The sequence below is a fragment of the Pelobates fuscus genome, chromosome 13 (assembly GCF_036172605.1).
Source record: "Pelobates fuscus isolate aPelFus1 chromosome 13, aPelFus1.pri, whole genome shotgun sequence".
Taxonomy (NCBI): Eukaryota; Metazoa; Chordata; class Amphibia; order Anura; family Pelobatidae; genus Pelobates; species Pelobates fuscus.
Genome location: NC_086329.1, coordinates 36,587,850 through 36,609,635, shown reverse-complemented (window position 1 = coordinate 36,609,635; position 21,786 = coordinate 36,587,850). Strand labels below are relative to the sequence as shown.

Below are 21,786 nucleotides of genomic sequence, written 5' to 3'. Positions count from 1 at the left end.
ACAAAGCTTAATGGAAGCTGTAGTTTGAAAACACCTGGGGATCTACCTTTTGGCCAACCCTGGTCTAGTGAAAATAATACGAGCTGGATAAAACGTGGCAGACATGATAATCCAACACCAAAAACATTGACTGAATGATTGTGGAATACATTACCCAACATGAACAATGGCAGCATGCAAAATAAAGGAACCTTGATACCAACACAGAGTTTATTCCAGAATCTACAGAGTGAGCTGAAGTTATGTGATTAACTAAGATTTTACTGAGTGATTTGGAAAAAAGCTCTGGTATTTGTGACAGCTTGATTTGGACTGGGAATGGCCCTACTGGTGTTGAGAGAATTACCTCCAGATGGAAAATTAAGACCAGCCCCTCCCTTCTTGCAGGAATAGAGTAGAGGAGATTAGGAATACAGAATGTATAACTTCAAATGGAAATTATTAAACTACATTAACCAAAAGGGTTAGAAAGCTCGGAGGGTAGAACCTCAACTGCACAATCACAAGACAGAGTCCCAGCAAGACTGAACCAACCTTTATTTCAAGGCCAATGAAATGATGGCAATTAAGTCAGGTAATAACATCTAGAACCCATGATGCACTAGGCCCTAAGACATTCAAGAATGCTTTTCCTGCTTAAATACTTCAATATGATTTCTTCAGTTAGGGTAAAGAAAACCAAGTTTCAGGATGGGTGTAGGAAAGATGGAAAGACTGAATTTGGTCATTTCTTGCAGAATCTTGCTTTTGCAAAAAATATTTGGCAAAAATGGTTAGCTTGAAAATGGCGGTAGGCAAGTCTTTCTTTAATTTTCCATTGACCATGATCAAGTGACATGTTTTTTTTTGTCAATCTGACTTGTTTTGTACTAGTTTATATCGATATCATTTAATGCCAACTGTAATATAATTAGGCACAAGTCAAAGGTACAGTCTATGACAAACAGTTTTATACAGTTTACTTTGAAATGGCCTACTATATCATTAATTTAGAGTATCCAGAAGAAGGGGTAACATAAAAATGTAATTTAAAAAAAAAAAAAAATGGGTAAGTGGGAGGCAGGAGAAAGAGGGGTAAAATGGGGATCCCAGCAATCATAACTATAAACATACATAGTCTAACATGTTTCATGTAAAATCACAAACTACATGTAAATAAAAGATGCCACTACATTTCATAAAAATCTAACCAGCCCTAGATATTGATAGGTATCATACCGAAATAGCTACTATATGAACCACTCAGGTTGTCTTCTTAGGTTTTGCTAGATCAAAACATCTAAAAGTATTTGAATAAATAAAGCTGACTCAGGTGTACCATGTACTAGCTACATAGTTACATAGCTGAAAAGAGACTTGTGCCCATCAAGTTCAGCCTTTCTTACATATATTTTTGCTGCTGATCCAAAAAAAGGCAAAAACCCCAGTCTGAAGCGCTTCCAATTTACAACAAACTAGGAAAAAATTCCTTCTTGACCCCAACATGGCAGTCAGATATCTCCTTGGATCAAGAAGCTATTTTGTCTACCTTGACCTGGACTGAAGGATCATTTACATAGAGCAGATTTACGCTACCCAATAATATGAGGACAATCCCAACACACATGAGTGTAAGTTCCGAGTGCACTTCCACATTTCCAACAATTGCTAGAAAACTCAACAAAAATCACAACAGGAGTGTTATACCATCTAGTCAATATTGTAATTGCAATTTCTTGGTATCTAGAAGAGAGAGAATATTTATGAATCAAATATGACACAACGACCAGTCGTATGACACCACAACCTGTTTTCCATTTTCTTGTAAATAGATAAAATAAAAAGTTGAAATTCGGTGTAAAGGTCTTTCTAAGCAGTACATAATGTCACAAAATAGACCGCTATTAAAAATGTGGTTGTGGCAATTAAATACTTGAGATAATGGTACCACCGTCGCTAAGGCCTTGTCGAGGAAAGTTTCTAAGTCTAATAGTGAACGATGAGTAAGCAGGTGATAGACTCTTATAATCCGAGACTGATTGATTAATTTATTTACCTTGCTCTGAAATGTCCAGTACATATAATAACCTTTAGGATCCACTCGTAGGATTACAGGAGAGGCCAGAGATGTATCCTGAATAGAAAATAAAAATGTTAGTACATATTTAAGCCAATATCCATACTTCTTGTAAAAACAATGGTAGCTTCTCTGATATGAACATACGGAAGCCAATATTATCTAGGCAACTAAAATAAATAATTCAATCCGAAATATAATGTTATTCATATACTTTCACCAAGGAATTATCAATCTAATGTGGTTACTTAGACTAAGTACAAAACCAAGAGTTGAACCCATGCCAGTTGAAAATGTTAAAAATTCATCATTTTGTTTATTGAACAACAAGAAACTCTTAGAAACACCAATCAAAACATGATTGACATACTGGAGGAGAAGGTGAAGAGGACCCTGACAAAATAAGCTTGCAATCTAACATATATAAGTTTAAATTGTCTGTCTACCATCCTACTCAGCACTTTTTTGTAGATCTATTTACTGCAAAACATGAACTCAGATCAACACGAATTACAAGGAGTATCACTTCTTTATTTTACACAGACACACACACACACAAATAGAACACAGTGGAATGTTGTTTTTGTTGCTGTTCTGTTGTTTATTTTACCTATTGAGCTCGTGGTCAGATATCATTTTACACTCGGTTCTTGTCTGTAATTTGCATTAACCACTGAATAAAAGAGAGATTGACCAAACAAAATCTGTAATAGATATTGCTGTTGACAATGACATGAGTCTAATACATAGGTTTTAGAACTACAATAAAGATAGCCGCTATAGTACATAGCCTAAATTGTGCACAGCTGAGAAATCTCAGCATAAAATTATGAAATCTTAACATTAGGAAAACAATTTATATCTTTTGTAAACGGTTTTCAGCAACTGGATAGTGCTAAAAATGATCATTTTCAAACTTGTTTTAAGACATTTTATAAATAACCCCCCATGTGAGCTGGCTACAAAGACCGACATAAGTGCTGGGGAGAGCTCAGTGTAGTGTACCCTTCTCCAAACAGTGTGCCTCATTAGGAGACCACAAGCGAGAGCACTGGTCTAATACACATGTAAGCTAGACAGTTGTTTATTACATTACAAATTCAGTTGATAGATTAATTAATGTAAATATAATCACCGTCAACATGAATGCATTAGGTTTTAGGACAATACTGCTCCACATTTCAAATGGCCAAAGTGGGACAGTTATTTTATGAACAGAGCAATTCTGGGATATTTCAGGAAAGTGTCATTTAAAACAAGGCTGTAACTAATTTCTAAACACACGTATAGGAGTTTAAAAGACTAATTAAGAGATTTATTGCTATAAAGCTCTGTTATAGTTTCAAAACACATTAAAAAACATGGAGTTCCTAGAAGAGAGGGATGCCATAATGTTAAACAAAAACAGCCTGTTTTCAGTCCAGAATCGGAACGGAACCGCTTATACAGGGCCACTTGGTATGCAACACACGTGTAGAGACAGCCATCATGAGCGACTTGCAACATAAACTTATAAAAGTCCGTTTGAGGACCTTATTTCAAAGCTTCTGCAGCTTGGTTTCATTTCCACTGTTTTTGTTAATTTTTTGCTTACAGATGTTTTAAGAGTACACCATTTTTAGGAGGAGCCTTGTATGATATAGTCAACATAGACTTTGCAGCCATGAAACTATCCCCACATGCATTTACAAACAAAACATGTTAAATATATAAAAATCCATCTTTACAACCAGACAGATTCCATAAGTTTTTATGTAAAAGGTGTCTAATGATGTACTGGGAATAAATCAGCATCCAGGAACCTTCAGACAGGACTCTGGGGCAGAAGATATAGATTTCCTTAATGAGGTTCTTCCCAGTTTCAAATGGTTTTCCATTATAATTGAGAATTGCACGTTGCTACAGTAAAACACTTATGGTGGGCAGATACTCCTTTCATTCACGTAGGAGGTTTCTTTTTGGGGCAAGGGTCAACGTAGACCTCTTTTTCATGTCATAAAACAACATATTCTATTCACATGCTTAAAACATGTCTCGTTTCTTCTAAACACGGACTTCATTTCCTGCTGAAGCCACAGATCTGCTTCCTTCTCCCTTTTCACTTTTTTGACTTTTGTTCTATCTTTTAATGTACGCTGTGTCTCTGAATCTGCAAGGAAAGAAGGGATAAGATGAGGTGCCAGTAGGTCTCTCCTATGAATATCTTATGATGGCAAAATTAAATACAAAAAAAAAAGTTACCCTGCTAAGGCAGGTCCAGCTAAAGGTAGGTCTCCAGCTTTGTGTGGAAGTACACATTTAAGGCTCCATCATTAAGGTTGGAAAGGCATAATTGGAGATGTACTTATGGATCTATCTTTGTTTATCCCAGAGGATCCATAAGGTTTAGGCAAATCTACTTATACATGTCTTTCCTTGCATGTCATTGGTCCTTTAGAGGTTAGTTTTTTTCCTGGGTCTTTAATCTGTATTTTCTTACAGTTTAACAAATAATTAGAACCCTGGCCACCAAAGGAGGGCAGTGATTGGCTGAGGGTGTTACGTGAGCATTTACAAATTGTACTGGATCTCGATGCTGGTAAAAACAGGTGTGTAAAACCCACTTTTCCCCAAAACATTTTTTCGATTGGGGGCAGCTGAATCTAAATGCAGCGGAATACAGGTTTGTATTTCTAACGCTATAGTGTTCTTTTAATGATTATGGGAATTTTCACTAATAAATCATTTGAAAAGGTTTATCCAATAATATTAAATCATTTAAAAAAGCCAATAATATCAGGCCAATGTTAAAGGACCACTATAGGCACCCAGACCACTTCAGCTTAATGAAGTGGTCTGGGTGCCAGGTCCAGCTAGGGTTAACCCATTTTTTTATAAACATAGCAGTTTCAGAGAAACTGCTATGTTTATAAATGGGTTAATCCAGCCCTCAAATCCTCTAGTGTCTGTCTCACTGACAGCCGCTAGAGGCGCTTGCGTGATTCTCACTGTGAAAATCACCGTGAGAGCACGCAAGCGTCCATAGGAAAGCATTGATAATGCTTTCCTATGAGACCAGCTGAATGCGCGCGAAGCTCTTGCCGCGCGTGCGCATTCAGCCGCATGGGAGGAGAGGAGGAGAGCTCTCCGCCCAGCACTGGAGAAAGGTAAGTTTTAACCCCTTTCCTCTCCCCAGAGCCCGGCGGGAGGGGGTCCCTGAGGGTGGGGGCGAGTATGTTTTCGTGGCACTATAGTGGTCCTTTAAATGTTCCGATTATTTTCAGGGCTTTAACATCATATTAAAACTGTTTAATTAAGCAATTTCCCCCCTTTAGACAGGGATGCGATCCAGCATATCAGTAAACCAATTCATTTTTCTCCTCTGCGTCAGTTTGGGACATATATTGTGGTCTCAAAGGAGACAGATTAAATCTAACTGGTGACAAACATATCACCAGAAAGTAAAAATTAAACATAAAGAGACGAGCAGCAGGAATCAGTGAAGTAGAAGTTATTAGAGGTGATGGGTGCAGTAAGAGGTCCAGTGCGTTCCTCTAGGTCAGTGAAGGTGATGAAGATACATAGTCTAAACAGGAACAGCTGGTATACAGTTACAGTTTCAGGAATGGACAATAGTGGAATACAGTAAGTATCAATCAGAAAACTTCAATAATGCTGGTCTACAGACATTTAGCACGACAATAGCAATGGGATTGGTTTTATTTATTTTACAGATCTGGGCCAAGGCACAGGAGTAGTTCATTGCCTAGGTAAAGCAGCTCGAGCTACCAGTACTTTATTGTGTTGTTGCATAGTCATTTCAGTACAACATGTGGGATCAATGTGTGCATCTGTTTGACTGGCACATGGAGTGACACATAACTGAAAACCCAGAACCAACTTTGACGAACATGAGCAGAACATATACTCACAGAATAGTGACGTGCCACGCAGCCCTAACAATATTTACAGCCTGCAGCATAGAACCCAAATGAGAAAGTGGTAGCAATTATCATCTGATCTGCTGCCCAGAATATGCTCCTTTTCCCTCAATTGTTTTTCACCCTGCGTTCCAACATGTCGTCATCTGGCAATCCTTATGTCACTATCGAAGACTTCATCATGCTTATGGTATTTCTTATCACATCTGAAATCTCAGCCTTTCAGTATTCCTCAATGAGAAAAGAGTTTAAAAAGTTTGTATCTTTTTTCACTTTTCTCAACGGGGAGCCACTCTCAGCCTATCAAAAGCTCGAGGTTTCCGTTTCACAGCCTCGGACATTGAGCGGAAGTATAGGGGCAGAGTGATCACAAGTGCACATTTCACTCGAATCTCGTGTTGGACGGCGGAAGATAACCATAATACTTTAGCAGTTATGGACGCAGCTAGTGTTGATGCGGGCTCTGCCATGGATCCATACTGAGCAGGGACGGTGCTTGGCTGGTCCTAACCCATTTATAACCCAAAATATGTTTGTATTTGCTTTTGTATTACACAGCCATGTTACAATGCTGCCGCCCCCACCCCATGTGTTCCTTATTAAGGGTTAATAAGTATGTAGGGTTTTAGAAAAATAGCCCTCTCTGTCTCAGAGACGTTTTACCTAGAGCTGAAGACAGCAAGCTGAACTGTTAGTGTATGACTCACCTAGGAGGTTTTGCCTTGACGTGGCAGGTGAACTTACACTTTAACCCCTTAAGGACCAAACTTCTGGAATAAAAGGGAATCATGACATGTGACACATGTCATGTGTCCTTAAGGGGTTAATGGCCATTGGACCGATACTAAAAATATCCAGTTATTTAAATGTGCATAGGGATTTGGTATACTGAGCAAGAAGCCTTTCTCCTTGGTTTTTATTGTATATATTGGGGCTGATAAACAGAGAAGTAATTGCGTAATAGTATCAATTTGGCTAAAACTTAACGTTTAATATATTAATTAAAAATATTGCTATTAGTGCATTAAAAGGTAAACCGAAAGGAAAACTGATAATAAGAATAATCAATATAAAATAAAGAAAAAACTATACCGGATTATCAAAAGAAATATGAAATGATAGGTGTTAATATCATAAAAAGAAAATATATGTATGGGAGGCTAGGAAAAACTATGTCACTAGCAACCTTAAGATCACTTAATAATTGATTGGTATATTGATGGAATAGCATACTTATTAAGATATTGAAAATCTCTATACAGGGTTAACCCCTTTCTATTGCCTTAGAATCTAAGACCTTCATGTTCCTACCCTTCCCCCCCCCCAAAAATACTTATATTGGGGCTGATGTGTACTATAGTCATAGCTGTCACTCAGGAGTAGTGGCAGGTTGAGTGCAGGGCTTAATATTGTATGTATGTAGTGGTGACAATCTGTCTATAGTACTACAATACAATTTATGATAATCCTGAACTAAATGCTGCGGCCAGGCCAACTGGCAAGCCCCAAAAGAATGCCACATAACACCTACCCCATACTGGTTGCCAATAAAATAGTGAAAATTATTCAAAACAAATCTCCTATATTAAACACTACCACATGAACAGGGACACCAAAATAAACTAAAAATAGCCAATAAGTCCACAGGTCACAGTGTGCGATTTAGTGGGGATGCGACACAGACAGAAAAAAACAGCAAGCTCTACAGGTGCCTAACACTAGAAAACCAGAGACACAAAAACAAAGCAAACTGAACGATTATCCATCCTGATACACAGTATTACAGACATACATGTAGACAACACAGCTACGACGATGATGTTCCTCTTACACCCAACCCCGCTTCCCAAGACAGAACGCATTCTCATAAATCACTTGCTTACAGCAGCTAATCTACTGATTCCAATAAAGTGAAAACAAACCACAGCCCCAACGATAAGAGAATGGATTCAGAAAACAGAGACAGTGAGGGTGATGGAGGAGCTTCACTATTCATTTACCTATATAATAAAATATGGATACCATGGTTAAAATTAATTTGGCACTTATATGAGAGTTCTAGATCACACGTAATTTCCTTTCCACGACTACACGCAGACCTCCAGTCTCACTGATGGGAAGTGGCATGGGCCGCGGAGAAGCAACCCGGGAGATATACATACTTACTGACAAACTGCTATAGACGGAACTACTCTCTCAATCCTAACGGTTGGAGAAGTCATGGCCCCAAGAGGTATCCCTCTTATGTCCATCCCAATGCATCTGTAAGCTTATTTGTAAGCTATATTCTTGACGAACCCTCACTCCCCCCAGCCCCCAGGCAGCACCGGGCACTTTTTGGGCCCGTTTCGGAGTGTAATATGTTCGAAATGTCTATAATCCCAAACTTTTGTTATGCCATCCACTGAGTTCACATAATTACGGCTCAAAGGAACCATCCTACATTACAATTGTACAGTTTCGATGAGGGTTGGTCATATGATCCTTAAATTGCATGTATCACTATGATGGAGCAACAATACTCTTAACATATACTACTATTACTAGTCCTAGGGAGTGCTCCATGATCCCTACTTTCTCCATGCCGGACCTATCACACAGAGCCTCCCTATCTGATGAGCTACTACAATTCTAGGGGATATGGGTTAGAGACATAGACAAACCCTCACTTCGATTTAGTAAATCTCTACAGACGCACTCCTACATATATGCGGAGATATGCTATGTAACTCACTGTTTTATTCTGTAATACTAGCAGAGCCATTATGTATCTGTATACTAATGTATGTAGACACCTATTGCAACCTCTAAGAAAATGATCTGACAAATGCACCCAATGGATGTTTTCATATTATTGTGCAACGTCTTGGATGACCAATAAAACTCTAAAAAAAAATTAAAAAAAAGGAAACAGAAAAACAAAAACAATTAAACAATCACAATTAAAATGCAAGACTTTCTCTGACGAGAGATGTAAAATAGCCTCAGTACAAAGAGGGTTAAATGAACAGTTCATATCAAGGAATGGTATCTTAGAATTCTGTTTCAAAGTAGGCGCTATGTTCAGAAACAAATTCTGTTAACCCTGCCCCTAGCAAACTTTGTTATAATATTAATTGCAGACACCAACAATGCAATAAAGCAACCGGCTGCAACAAACGGTTAGGTGTGAAGCTATGCCATACAGGTTACAGATTACAGCTTAGTTTTTGAAAAAGTGTGAAAGTGGTTTAATGACTGATGCATAATTTGCATCAGAAACATATACGAGCTAGACACTAATTTCAATACACTGCACATCATTGTCAAATAATAGTAAGACACATTTTAAAGTATAAATGTCACAAATGCAGACACACTACCGGTATTTGTTTTGCATGGGTTGATCTTTGGCATTATATGTTTTCGTATAGAGGGATTATGATCTCCCTGTACTAACCGCAGTTTGTTTAGCAGTTGTGGCACTATTTGAGTGCAATTTGCCATGAAAATCAATGCAAATCCATAGGCAAATTTCTGTTCGATTATAGCTTACATTTTAGAATTTGGTGGGTCAAGAAGCAATACAATATTCCCTAGTTTGATCTTTGTTGAAATCTACTACATCTGCAAAGATTTGTGATGCTTTGTCTATTTATTTAATCATACTGAAGGCTTTAAAGGTAACCCTGTGTGTCCTGTGTCATGCGCAGACCTCTTCAGCAAACAACATGCCTCTTAGCTGCCCAAAATCCTATGCTTATAGATCTTCCCTTGTGAATACAAAATGTTTAAAGGGACACTCCAGGCAGTCATTGATCAGCATTGCAATGCATTATATAGGTAATATATTAAACACACAAAAACCTAAAAAAAAAATATATATATATATATATATTTTTTATTTTATTTTTTTTAAATAAAATAAAAATCACTTTTGAAGTTCTAATGCTTGTTGTAAATGCTTACATGTGCAGTTCCATGCTACTAGCGTTTCCAATGAGTATTTGGCATCTTTCAGCAAATCTTATATTATTTTATATCTTAATATTATTTTCAATGGAATGTTGATCATATATCCTACAGTACATTGTAGATCAGTCAGCAAAGCACTCCAAGAAACGCTGCTAGTATGCCAACATCCATGCTCCAAACCAGTAATACTCAGTGATTTTATAACAATTAATAAACAGCAATATTAAGATATTAGATAGCCCTAGCAGTTTGTGCAGGTGTGATAAAATCACTGCACATCATCACTAAAGCAACTTGGGCAGAGGTCCTGATGTCATGCACCCACAGTTGGGGTCTACTCCAACTTTTTAGGCAAAATTAAAATACATGGCTTGCAAGTCACCACGATATCCTCGATGATCTCAGCCAATCCAATGCTTTACCTTTCGAATTAATGCATCTCTATGGGGAAAATTCATGCATAGTCATGCAGAGCGTAGAGACGCTGGACTAGGAAGCATCTCTAGTCTGAGTGACTGTCACTAGACAGCAATGTAAACACTGTATTTTCTCTAAAAAGGCAGGATTTACATTGAAAAGCCTGCAAGAACAGGCTATAGACAGCTGTAGTGGGTCTGGTGACTATAGTGTCTATTTAAGAATTGTATCTTTGTTGTTGGAAAAAAAAAAAAAAAGCTTTGTTAGTTTAAAAACACCTGGCTCCTAACCTTTTTAGCCATCTCCTAGATTCCAAGCAAATTTGTCAAGCCCTGCATTAACTTCATCATATCTTGCCACTATATGTCTGATAATACAATTCAGTACATCCTAACAAAAAGAAACAATATAAGAACTCCGAGTACGGACAAAAGCTTTGAGAAACTCAGTAGCTTGCCCTTTGGTAAATCCCCGCTCAGGTCTCAAAATAGTTGTTGCTCACTAGTGCCATTACAGAGAGAACATACTGTGAAGTATATCAGACTGATTCCACCAGTTAGGGCAATCTAGAGCCGAAATGCTGGTAAGTTCTCTATGCACGAGAGATACAGCAAAACCTGATGATTGTTTCGGCCTCCTTTGGACCTCGTTGGTGAGGTGTAGCAGAGAAGAAACCTCTTCGACTGTAGCGGGTGCGAATGAACATAGAACAGCAGAGGGAGTGAGGTTAGGGGAAGTATTGTAAGAGGAAGAAGAAAGAGGAGAGTTCTCTTCCCTGATTGTAGAGATCTCGTCAGTGAAATGAGTTGCAAAGTCTGAGGCGGTCAAGTTAGTAGGTGGAGGAGGAACAATTGGGGGGAAAAAGAGAGTTAAATGTGTGAAATAGTCGTTTGGGTTCGCGGGAGAGTGTGGTTATGAGGGTATTGAAGTAATTCACTTTTGCAGAAGAAAGAGCCAAGCTGTATGAGCTCAGCATAAATTTATAGATGAGAAAGTCAGACACACAGTGAGACTTTATCCAACAGCGTTCAGCAGTTCTGGAGCATTTTTCAAGGTATCAAGTCAGCTTGGTGTTCCAAGGTTGTTGTTGGGGGCGCTTGCTGCGTTTAAATGTAGGAGGTGCCATGATGTCTAGTTGAGAGGAGAGGGTGGAATTGTAGAAGGAGGTTGCAGAACTAGGACAGGTTAGGTTTGAGATAGGTAAAAGGAGAGTTTGGAGATTAGTGGAGAAATACTCTAGGTCAAGACATTGGAGGTTTCTGTGAGACTGATGTTCAGACGGTGGTGTCAATTGGGTCTTGGGTGTGCCGATGTCAAAAGTCAGCAGATGGTGGTCAGATAGAGGAAAAGGAATATTGGAGAGATTAGAGGCAGTACAGAGATTGGTGAAGGTGAGATCAAGAGTGTATCCCGCTTTCCTGGTTACTAAATTGGACCATTGCGTAAGGCCAAGGAGGAGGTTACAGAGAGCAGACAAGAGGCATCAGTGCATTTGGGGTTGTTGATTGGGATATTGAAATCCCAAAGTATAAGGGAAGGAGTGCTAGATGAGAGGAAGTGGAGAAGCCAGGAAGAAAAGTGCTCAATGAATAGCCTAGCCCTCCAGGACGGTAGATAGCAATTCTTAAAGGACATCAACATCTCCTCATAGAGATGCATTAAATCAATGCAACTCTATGAGAAGCGTTTAGCGACTATCACGAGAGTGGAGACGCTGAATGTCAGTGCTGCACATGGTGCAGCAGTGACCCAGGAAGCTCCTCCAGTGGCTGTCCAACTGATTGCCACTGGAGGTCTTACTATGAAGTAATGTAAACACGTTTTTTTTTTTTCTGAAAAGGCAGTGTTTACATTAAAAGCCTGCAGGGACTGACTACACCAGAACAACTACATTAAACTGTAGTTGTTCTGGTGACTATAGTGTCCCTTACATCTCTGGGATGATGTCTAAAAGTGTGGCATCATGCTATTTCAATGGGTTCCCAGTGGTTGGAACACACGGGTTCCACATAATTTCCAAATTGATTGTCGTTTTGGCACTGCCTTCCATAGCAACATGGAGAAGAATCTAACACAGACTGATTTCCAGAATTTACATTGGTGTGTACTGTATGTTAAACTAAGACACAATAACTTAAAGGGACACTATAGTCACCTGAACAACTTTAGCTTAATGAAGCAGTTTTGGTGTATAGAACATGCCCCTGCAGCCTCACTGCTCAATCCTCTGCCATTTAGGAGTTAAATCCCTTTGTTTATGAACCCTAGTCACACCTCCCTGCATGTGACTTGCACAGCCTTCCATAAACACTTCCTGTAAAGAGAGCCCTATTTAGGCTCTCTTTATTGCAAGTTCTGTTTAATTAAGATTTTCTTATCCCCTGCTATGTTAATAGCTTGCTAGACGCTGCAAGAGCCTCCTGTATGTGAATAAAGTTCAATTTAGAGATTGAGATACAATTATTTAAGGTAAATTACATCTGTTTGAAAGTGAAACCAGTTTTTTTTTTCCATGCAGGCTCTGTCAATCATAGCCAGGGGAGGTATGGCTAGGGCTGCATAAACAGAAACAAAGTGATTTAACTCCTAAATGACAGTGAATTGAGCAGTGAAATTGCAGGGGAATGATCTATACACTAAAACTGCTTTATTTAGCTAAAGTAATTTAGGTGACTATAGTGTTCCTTTAACTAATTTTACAATTGATGAGCTGGTCACCAAGTTATTGGCCCGGACATAATTTGGGTCCCTGGGAAAAACAGTCCAAGAATCCTTGTACTAAGGCAGTAGAAAAGGTGAATATCTAGTTGAAATAAAAATGTGTAATAATGTATATATAAAAAACTATTAATGTATCCATATTATTCACTGAATTGATTTACTCACCAAACCACGAATTATGGGTAATTGAGAAAGGAATTGCAAATTTTAGCCCAAAATAGTCAAAGAGGAACTACCTCCAAAAGGCTTAAGCTACTTGTTTTTGTAAAGTCAGATACAGGTCAAGTAGACCTCACGCCAAGCTGATCCTAGGGTTTTCATGGGATTTCACGAGGGACTGTGGCATCCTCTATGTCACAGAGGTCCCCAACCGAGTTCTAAAGTACCCCCTACCAGTCCAGGATTTTGGGATTACCCTGTTGTGATTAAAGTGTTGTTCTTTTTTTCTTCTAAAAACACCTTAGACACAACTGGGTAATCCCTAAATCCTGGACTGGTAGGGGGTACTTGAGGACTTGGTTGGGAACCCCTGCTCTATGACAACACAGGCAACAGTTCCACTTTGATCTATGTTTGTGTTCAAAGTGTATTACAGTGCATTCATTATGCATTCTACTATCACGTATATTTACAGTTTTGTCAATCCTATTAAAGGCTAACTGTAATTTCCAATGATTTGTAATACTCCGTTTAGGGATCGACCGATATTGATTTTTAGAGCAGATACTGATAATTTGTGAAGTTTCAGGCCGATAGCCGATAACTTACCGATACCAATATTCTGTACATTTACCATTTTGAAAAAAAATACACTTTTTTTACACAAATCTATTGTTAACTGAACATGTTTATAATTTATTTATTTTTTTGCAAATCTTTTTTTTTTTTAAGGTAAATGCACAAAATATACATGCCAGTCAGAATTCTTTATGTTTTCAAGAACATATGTGTGTGTAGTGGATACAGTGAGAGTATTTGATTAGTGGATACAGTGAGAGTATTTGATCAGTGGATACAGTGAGAGAATTGGATTAGTGAATGCAGTGTGTGTGTGTGTGTTTGTGTAGTGGATGCGGTGTGTGTGTTTGTGTAGTGTCTGTATAGTGAATGCAGTGTGTGTTTGTGTAGTGTGTATATAATGAATGCAGAGTGTGAGTATGTGTAGTGTGTGTGTATAGTGAATGCAGTGTGTATGTGTAGTGTGTATATAATGAATGCAGAGTGTGTGTGTATGTGTAGTGTGTGTATAGTGGATGCAGTGTGTGTTTGTGTAGTGTGTATATAATGAATGCAGAGTGTGTGTTTGTGTAGTGTGTGTATAGTGAATGCAGTGTGTTTGTGTAGTGTGTGTGTGCGAGTCTGTCAGTGTGTGCGTGCAAGCCTGTTGTCAGCGTAAGAGTGTGTGAGAGCCTGTCAAGAGTTTGTGTGTGTGTGTGAGAGCCTGTCAGTGTGTGCGCGTTTAGGTACCTGCCCCCTCCGATCGCACGAGGAAGGTGTTTTTATTCACCTTTCTTCCTATTTTCCCACACCGTGCCAGTTTCGCCATGGCTGAAATGATCAATCTTGATGATCTCAGCTAAGGCAATGCTTTCCCTTAGGAAAACATTGGGAGGATTTTGTGCATGCGCAGCAAATGTACCAATCCGCATCTCCTCATAGAGATGCATTACATTAATCAATCTCTATGAGGAACATTCAGTGCCTCCATGCAGAGCCTGGAGACACTGAACCTGGCTGCTGCACATGGTGCAGCAGTGACCCAGGACTCTCTAGTGGCCATCTGAGTGACTGTCATTAGAGGTGTTACTAATCAGCAATGTAAACTGCCTTTTCGCAGAAAAGGCAGTGTTTACACTGAAACACCTGCAGAGACAGGCTATAGACACCAGAACAACTACATCAAGCTGTAGTGGTTCTGGTGACTATAATGTCCCTTTAAGAATTGCACTTTCTCGTTGAAAATTACTGGCTCCTAACTTTAGCTAGCTACTATATTCAAATTATACAACAAATTTGCCAATCCCTGATGTAGAGTGTGTGTGTTTGTGCAGTGAGTGTTTGTGTAGGTATGTAATGTGTGTAAAATGGGGGGGGGGGGGGAGAGAGGGGATTTTCTTTTTTTTACTTTTATTTTCTTAAATATTATTTTTTTTTTTTACATTTTGTTTGTCACCCCTTCCTGCTTCTTACCTGGCCAGGGAGGGGGGATATAGTATTCCCAGGAGGGCCCAGCAACACTCTTACTTACCTTCCCAGCAGCACCCCAGTCTAATTCTCGCGGCCTGCGAGAGTTAGACAGGGGAGCTGAAGGGAAGGTAAGTAAGAGTGTTGCTGCTCCCTCCACCCCCCCCCCCCCCCCCATCCCCCAGGAACCTGATGGCGGCCCTGGTCTGCATTATTGGCAATATCGGTATCTTTATTGGCCGATACCGATATTGCTGAGATAACAGAATATTGTCCGATAATATCGGCCAGACCAATAATCGGTCGATCCCTAATTCTGTTTACTTATCCCTTATATTTAATAAACATGTTTTTAAAATGTGAAAACCAAAATGAAATGTAGAGATACACATCTCATGAGCCTGCGACTTGGCAGCTCCATTTTGTCTCCCTTTCAATCATTGTGATTAGCTCTGTAGTTTGCACCTGGCAGTCAGCATAGAGAAATCATACAGAGAAGAGAAATAAAGTAGACAATGCTTAATAATATTATACTTCTACTTTCATACAATGTGTGCCTTGGTTGTGCCAGGGCTGAACTGGATTGTTATGTATTGTATGATCTTTAACATACATTTACAAGAAAATGAAGCTGCAGATAAAAACAGGTTCCCACAAGTTAAATGAATATAATTTAATGTTTTATTCGATGGTGTAATTTCCAGGGAAATAAAGATTTCCTTTTAATAACCATTCCTTTTCCAGACCACTTCTGAAATGCTTCTTAAATGAAAATGATAAATGTTGAATTACATTCAAAATAATGTAAGCTAATTAGTAAAAAGAAAATATATAGAATCCACCATTCCTCTATTAAACCCCCAATAAAATCCACCTGTTCTACATCAAACACGACAATCACTGCCAAACGCCACCCTGCCACTGAATCAATGCATCTCTATGGGAAGTAAGGCGTCTACATGCAGAGCGCCCCAGGAAGCACCTCTAGTGGCCGTCTGTGGAGTGGCTACTAGAGGTGTTTCTAGGCTTTAATGTAAACACTGCCTTTTCCCTAAAAAGGCAGAATTTACATTAAAAAGCCGACAGGGACTGACTATAGTCACCAGAACAACCACAATAAGCTGTAAGAAACTGGTGACTACAGTGTACCTTTAAGTATTTTTCAAGACATTTTCAGTTTTAGAAAAAAAAGGAAGTGTGTCTTGTAAGATCTTAAATAGAAAATAACAACTTTCTTAGATTAAAACACAACATAATTAATTATATTATTACTAGTATTCTAGCACTGACGTCTCAAACTGGGAACACTACAATCAATGCCATTATACAACGTAACATCTCACACAGTATTGTGAAGGCTGTGTAACGAAATTGGTAAACATGTACAAATCAGTCTTACCAGAATGACTTTATGAATATTAAATAAATATATGAATACCCAAGTTAGGCAAACCTTTAAAAAATATATATACAATTTCAACCCTTAATAGACCTTTATTATGCTGTTATAGATTATTGTAAAGCACTGCTTCTAAAACACTTCCTTGAACTAAGTGTACGTTCTCAAAAGGATAAATGAACATTAACGGATTGTTTTTTTTTTGCTCCCAAGTACAACACCCTGTTATAAAATCCAAAACTGTAAGGCTGATTACGTAACCTATGCATACACTGTGTGACACTGAAGATCTGCCAATTTTCCCAGAGACTGACTGCTAAAGGCTTGTGCACGCCATGTCGATGGGCGAAAACACACTAGGATAATCAGTATATTTTTTTTCCATTTCAGAAGCAGGTGAATGGTGTGTGTGTACAGTATCATTTAGCAGATAATTGTGCTTCTGATCCCTTGGGTCCAGCATCTATAACATCAAGCATTGCTCCTGGGCAAATGTTTATTCACTTGCAAAATATAAAGTGGAAAGCTGCAAGTAAGAACACTGGAAATGATTGGTAATACAGTAAGTTGCAAAGCAAAAACAGAAATCAGTATACTCACATCGTCCCATTTGATAAAGCGTTCTCCTTTGGATAGGTATGCCTTCACCACCACTGGACTGAGAATAGGAGTTAGCATGGACATTGTCTCTTCTCATGGATCCGCTTACCCTCTTTGTAGTCTGTGCCTTGTCACATCATTTGCCCAACAATACGTTGATTTCCAGACATACCTCCAAGTGATCCTATTTTATAACCAAGCGACGCTTCAAACAAATAACCTAGGACCCAATCTGCATTGCAAATAAGCTGTCAGCAGCGAGAGGGAAAGAGAGACGTCTATCGGGACACGCAGTTTATGTGTTATGCAGGTTGTGTATTGTCACAAAACTTTACAGCAAACTCTAGCTGGGAACTTCCTTTTTCTCAACGTTAATGCTTCCGGAGAAGTCCATCTACTTAATCTTATCAAGGTTTCACCACATTGCTGATACCTATTGAGAAATTGCAAACAATTGATGTGGAAATGTGGACAGCAAACATAGCAGATACCATGTGGCCTGGATGGAAGAAAAGATACAGGACTACTACTTTATGTAATGTGCCTGCCTAGGTTACCGGTTTCAGAGATGTCTTTCTTTAGAAATAATATATACATTTTACAGGGGAGGTAACACATACTGCACCCCAGCACTGAGACAGGTAACACATACTGCACCCCAGCTATGAGACAGGTAACACATACTGCACCCCAGCTATGAGACAGGTAACACATACTGCACCCCAGCACTGAGACAGGTAACACATACTGCACCCCAGCACTGAGACAGGTAACACATACTGCACACCAGCACTGAGACAGGTAACACATACTGCACCCCAACACTGAGACAGGTAACACGTACTGCACCCCAGCACTGAGACAGGTAACACATACTGCACCCCATCACTGAGACAGGTAACACATACTGCACCCCAGCACTGAGACAGGTAACACATACTGCACCCCAGCACTGAGACAGGTAACACATACTGCACCCCAGCACTGAGACAGGTAACACATACTGCACCCGATCACTGAGACAGGTAACACATACTGCACCCCATCACTGAGACAGGCAACACATACTGCACCCCAGCACTGAGACAGGCAACACATACTGCACCCCAGCACTGAGACAGGTAACACATACTGCACCCCAGCACTGAGACAGGTAACACATACTGCACCCCAGCACTGAGACAGGTAACACATACTGCACCCCAACACTGAGACAGGTAACACGTACTGCACCCCAGCACTGAGACAGGTAACACATACTGCACCCCATCACTGAGACAGGTAACACATACTGCACCCCAACACTGAGACAGGTAACACGTACTGCACCCCAGCACTGAGACAGGTAACACATACTGCACCCCATCACTGAGACAGGTAACACATACTGCACCCCAGCACTGAGACAGGTAACACATACTGCACCCCAGCACTGAGACAGGTAACACATACTGCACCCGATCACTGAGACAGGTAACACATACTGCACCCCATCACTGAGACAGGCAACACATACTGCACCCCAGCACTGAGACAGGCAACACATACTGCACCCCAACACTGAGACAGGTAACACATACTGCACCCCAACACTGAGACAGGTAACACATACTGCACCCCAACACTGAGACAGGTAACACATACTGCACCCCAGCTATGAGACAGGTAACACATACTGCACCCCAGCACTGAGACAGGTAACACATACTGCACCCCAACACTGAGACAGGTAACACATACTGCACCCAAACACTGAGACAGGTAACACATACTGCACCCCAGCACAGAGACAGGTAACACATACTGCACCCCAACACTGAGACAGGTAACAGATACTACACCCCAGCACTGAGACAGGTAACACATACTACACCCCAGCACTGAGACAGGTAACACATACTGCGCCCCAGCTATGAGACAGGTAACACATACTGCACCCCAGCACTGAGACAGGTAACACATACTGCACCCCAGCACTGAGACAGGTAACACATACTGCACCCCAGCTATGAGACAGGTAACACATACTGCACCCCAGCACTGAGACAGGCAACACATACTGCACCCCAACACTGAGACAGGTAACACATACTGCACCCCAACACTGAGACAGGTAACACATACTGCACCCCAACACTGAGACAGGTAACACATACTGCACCCCAACACTGAGACAGGTAACACATACTGCACCCCAGCTATGAGACAGGTAACACATACTGCACCCCAGCACTGAGACAGGTAACACATACTGCACCCCAGCACTGAGACAGGCAACACATACTGCACCCCAACACTGAGACAGGTAACACATACTGCACCCCAGCACTGAGACAGGTAACACATACTGCACCCCAGCACTGAGACAGGCAACATATACTGCACCCCAGCACTGAGACAGGTAACACATACTGCACCCCAGCACTGAGACAGGTAACACATACTGCACCCCAGCACTGAGACAGGCAACATATACTGCACCCCAGCACTGAGACAGGTAACACATACTGCACCCCAGCACTGAGACAGGTAACACATACTGCACCCCAGCACTGAGACAGGTAACACATACTGCACCCCAACACTGAGACAGGTAACACATACTGCACCCCAACACTGAGACAGGTAACACATACTGCACCCAAACACTGAGACAGGTAACACATACTGCACCCCAACACTGAGACAGGTAACACATACTGCACCCCAACACTAAGACAGGTAACACATACTGCACCCCAGCACTGAGACAGGCAACGCATACTGCACCCAAACACTGAGACAGGTAACACATACTGCACCCAGCTATGAGACAGGTAACACATACTGCACCCCAACACTGAGACAGGTAACACATACTGCACCCCAGCTATGAGACAGGTAACACATACTGCACCCCAGCACTGAGACAGGTAACACATACTGCACCCCAGCACTGAGACAGGTAACACATACTGCACCCCAACACTGAGACATGTAACACATACTGCACTGAGACAGGTAACACATACTGCACCCCAGCACTGAGACAGGTAACACATACTGCACCCCAGCACTGAGACAGGTAACACATACTGCACCCCAACACTGAGACAGGTAACACATACTGCACCCCAACACTGAGACAGGTAACACATACTGCACCCCAGCTATGAGACAGGTAACACATACTGCACCCCAGCACTGAGACAGGTAACACATACTGCACCCCAACACTGAGACATGTAACACATACTGCACCCCAGCACTGAGACAGGTAACACATACTGCACCCCAGCACTGAGACAGGTAACACATACTGCACCCCAGCACTGAGACAGGTAACACATACTGCACCCCAACACTGAGACAGGCAACACATACTGCACCCCAGCACTGAGACAGGCAACACATACTGCACCCCAACACTGAGACAGGTAACACATACTGCACCCCAGCACTGAGACAGGTAACACATACTGCACCCCAGCACTGAGACAGGCAACATATACTGCACCCCAGCACTGAGACAGGTAACACATACTGCACCCCAGCACTGAGACAGGTAACACATACTGCACCCCAGCTATGAGACAGGTAACCATACTGCACCCCAGCACTGAGACAGGTAACACATACTGCACCCCAACACAGAGACAGGTAAAACATACTGCACCCCAGCACTGAGACAGGTAACACATACTGCACCCCAACACTGAGACAGGTAACACATACTGCACCCCAGCACTGAGACAGGTAACACATACTGCACCCCAGCACTGAGACAGGTAACACATACTGCACCCCAGCACTGAGACAGGTAACACATATTGCACCCCAACACTGAGACAGGTAACACATACTGCACCCCAGCACTGAGACAGGTAACACATACTGCACCCCAACACTGAGACAGGTAACACATACTGCACCCCAACACTGAGACAGGTAACACATACTGCACCCAAACACTGAGACAGGTAACACATACTGCACCCAAACACTGAGACAGGTAACACATACTGCACCCCAACACTGAGACAGGTAACACATACTGCACCCCAGCACTGAGACAGGCAACACATACTGCACCCCCAACACTGAGACAGGTAACACATACTGCACCCAGCTATGAGACAGGTAACACATACTGCACCCAAACACTGAGACAGGTAACACATACTGCACCCAAACACTGAGACAGGTAACACATACTGCACCCCAACACTGAGACAGGTAACACATACTGCACCCCAGCACTGAGACAGGCAACACATACTGCACCCCCAACACTGAGACAGGTAACACATACTGCACCCAGCTATGAGACAGGTAACACATACTGCACCCCAACACTGAGACAGGTAACACATACAGCACCCCAACACTGAGACAGGTAACACATACTGCACCCCAACACTGAGACAGGTAACACATACTGCACCCCAGCACTGAGACAGGAACACATACTGCACCCCAACACTGAGACAGGTAACACATACTGCACCCAAACACTGAGACTGGTAAAGAATACTACACCCATCAGAAATAACAAG

General features: G+C 41.0%; 1 protein-coding gene across 1 annotated transcript in view; it reads right to left on the bottom strand.

Moving 5' to 3' along the window:
* The window catches only part of PLCB2 (phospholipase C beta 2), a 79,961-nt gene extending 62,408 nt beyond the window's left edge, over positions 1-17,553 (bottom strand). Inside the window, exons 1-2 of the mRNA XM_063440205.1 lie at positions 17,252-17,553; positions 2,036-2,113 (exon numbers count right to left, since the gene is read on the bottom strand). Coding sequence (XP_063296275.1) covers positions 2,036-2,113; positions 17,252-17,335 — 162 coding nt within the window. The 5' untranslated portion in view covers positions 17,336-17,553. The remainder of the gene's footprint in view (positions 1-2,035; positions 2,114-17,251) is intronic.
* Between the last annotated feature and the right edge of the window lie 4,233 nt (positions 17,554-21,786).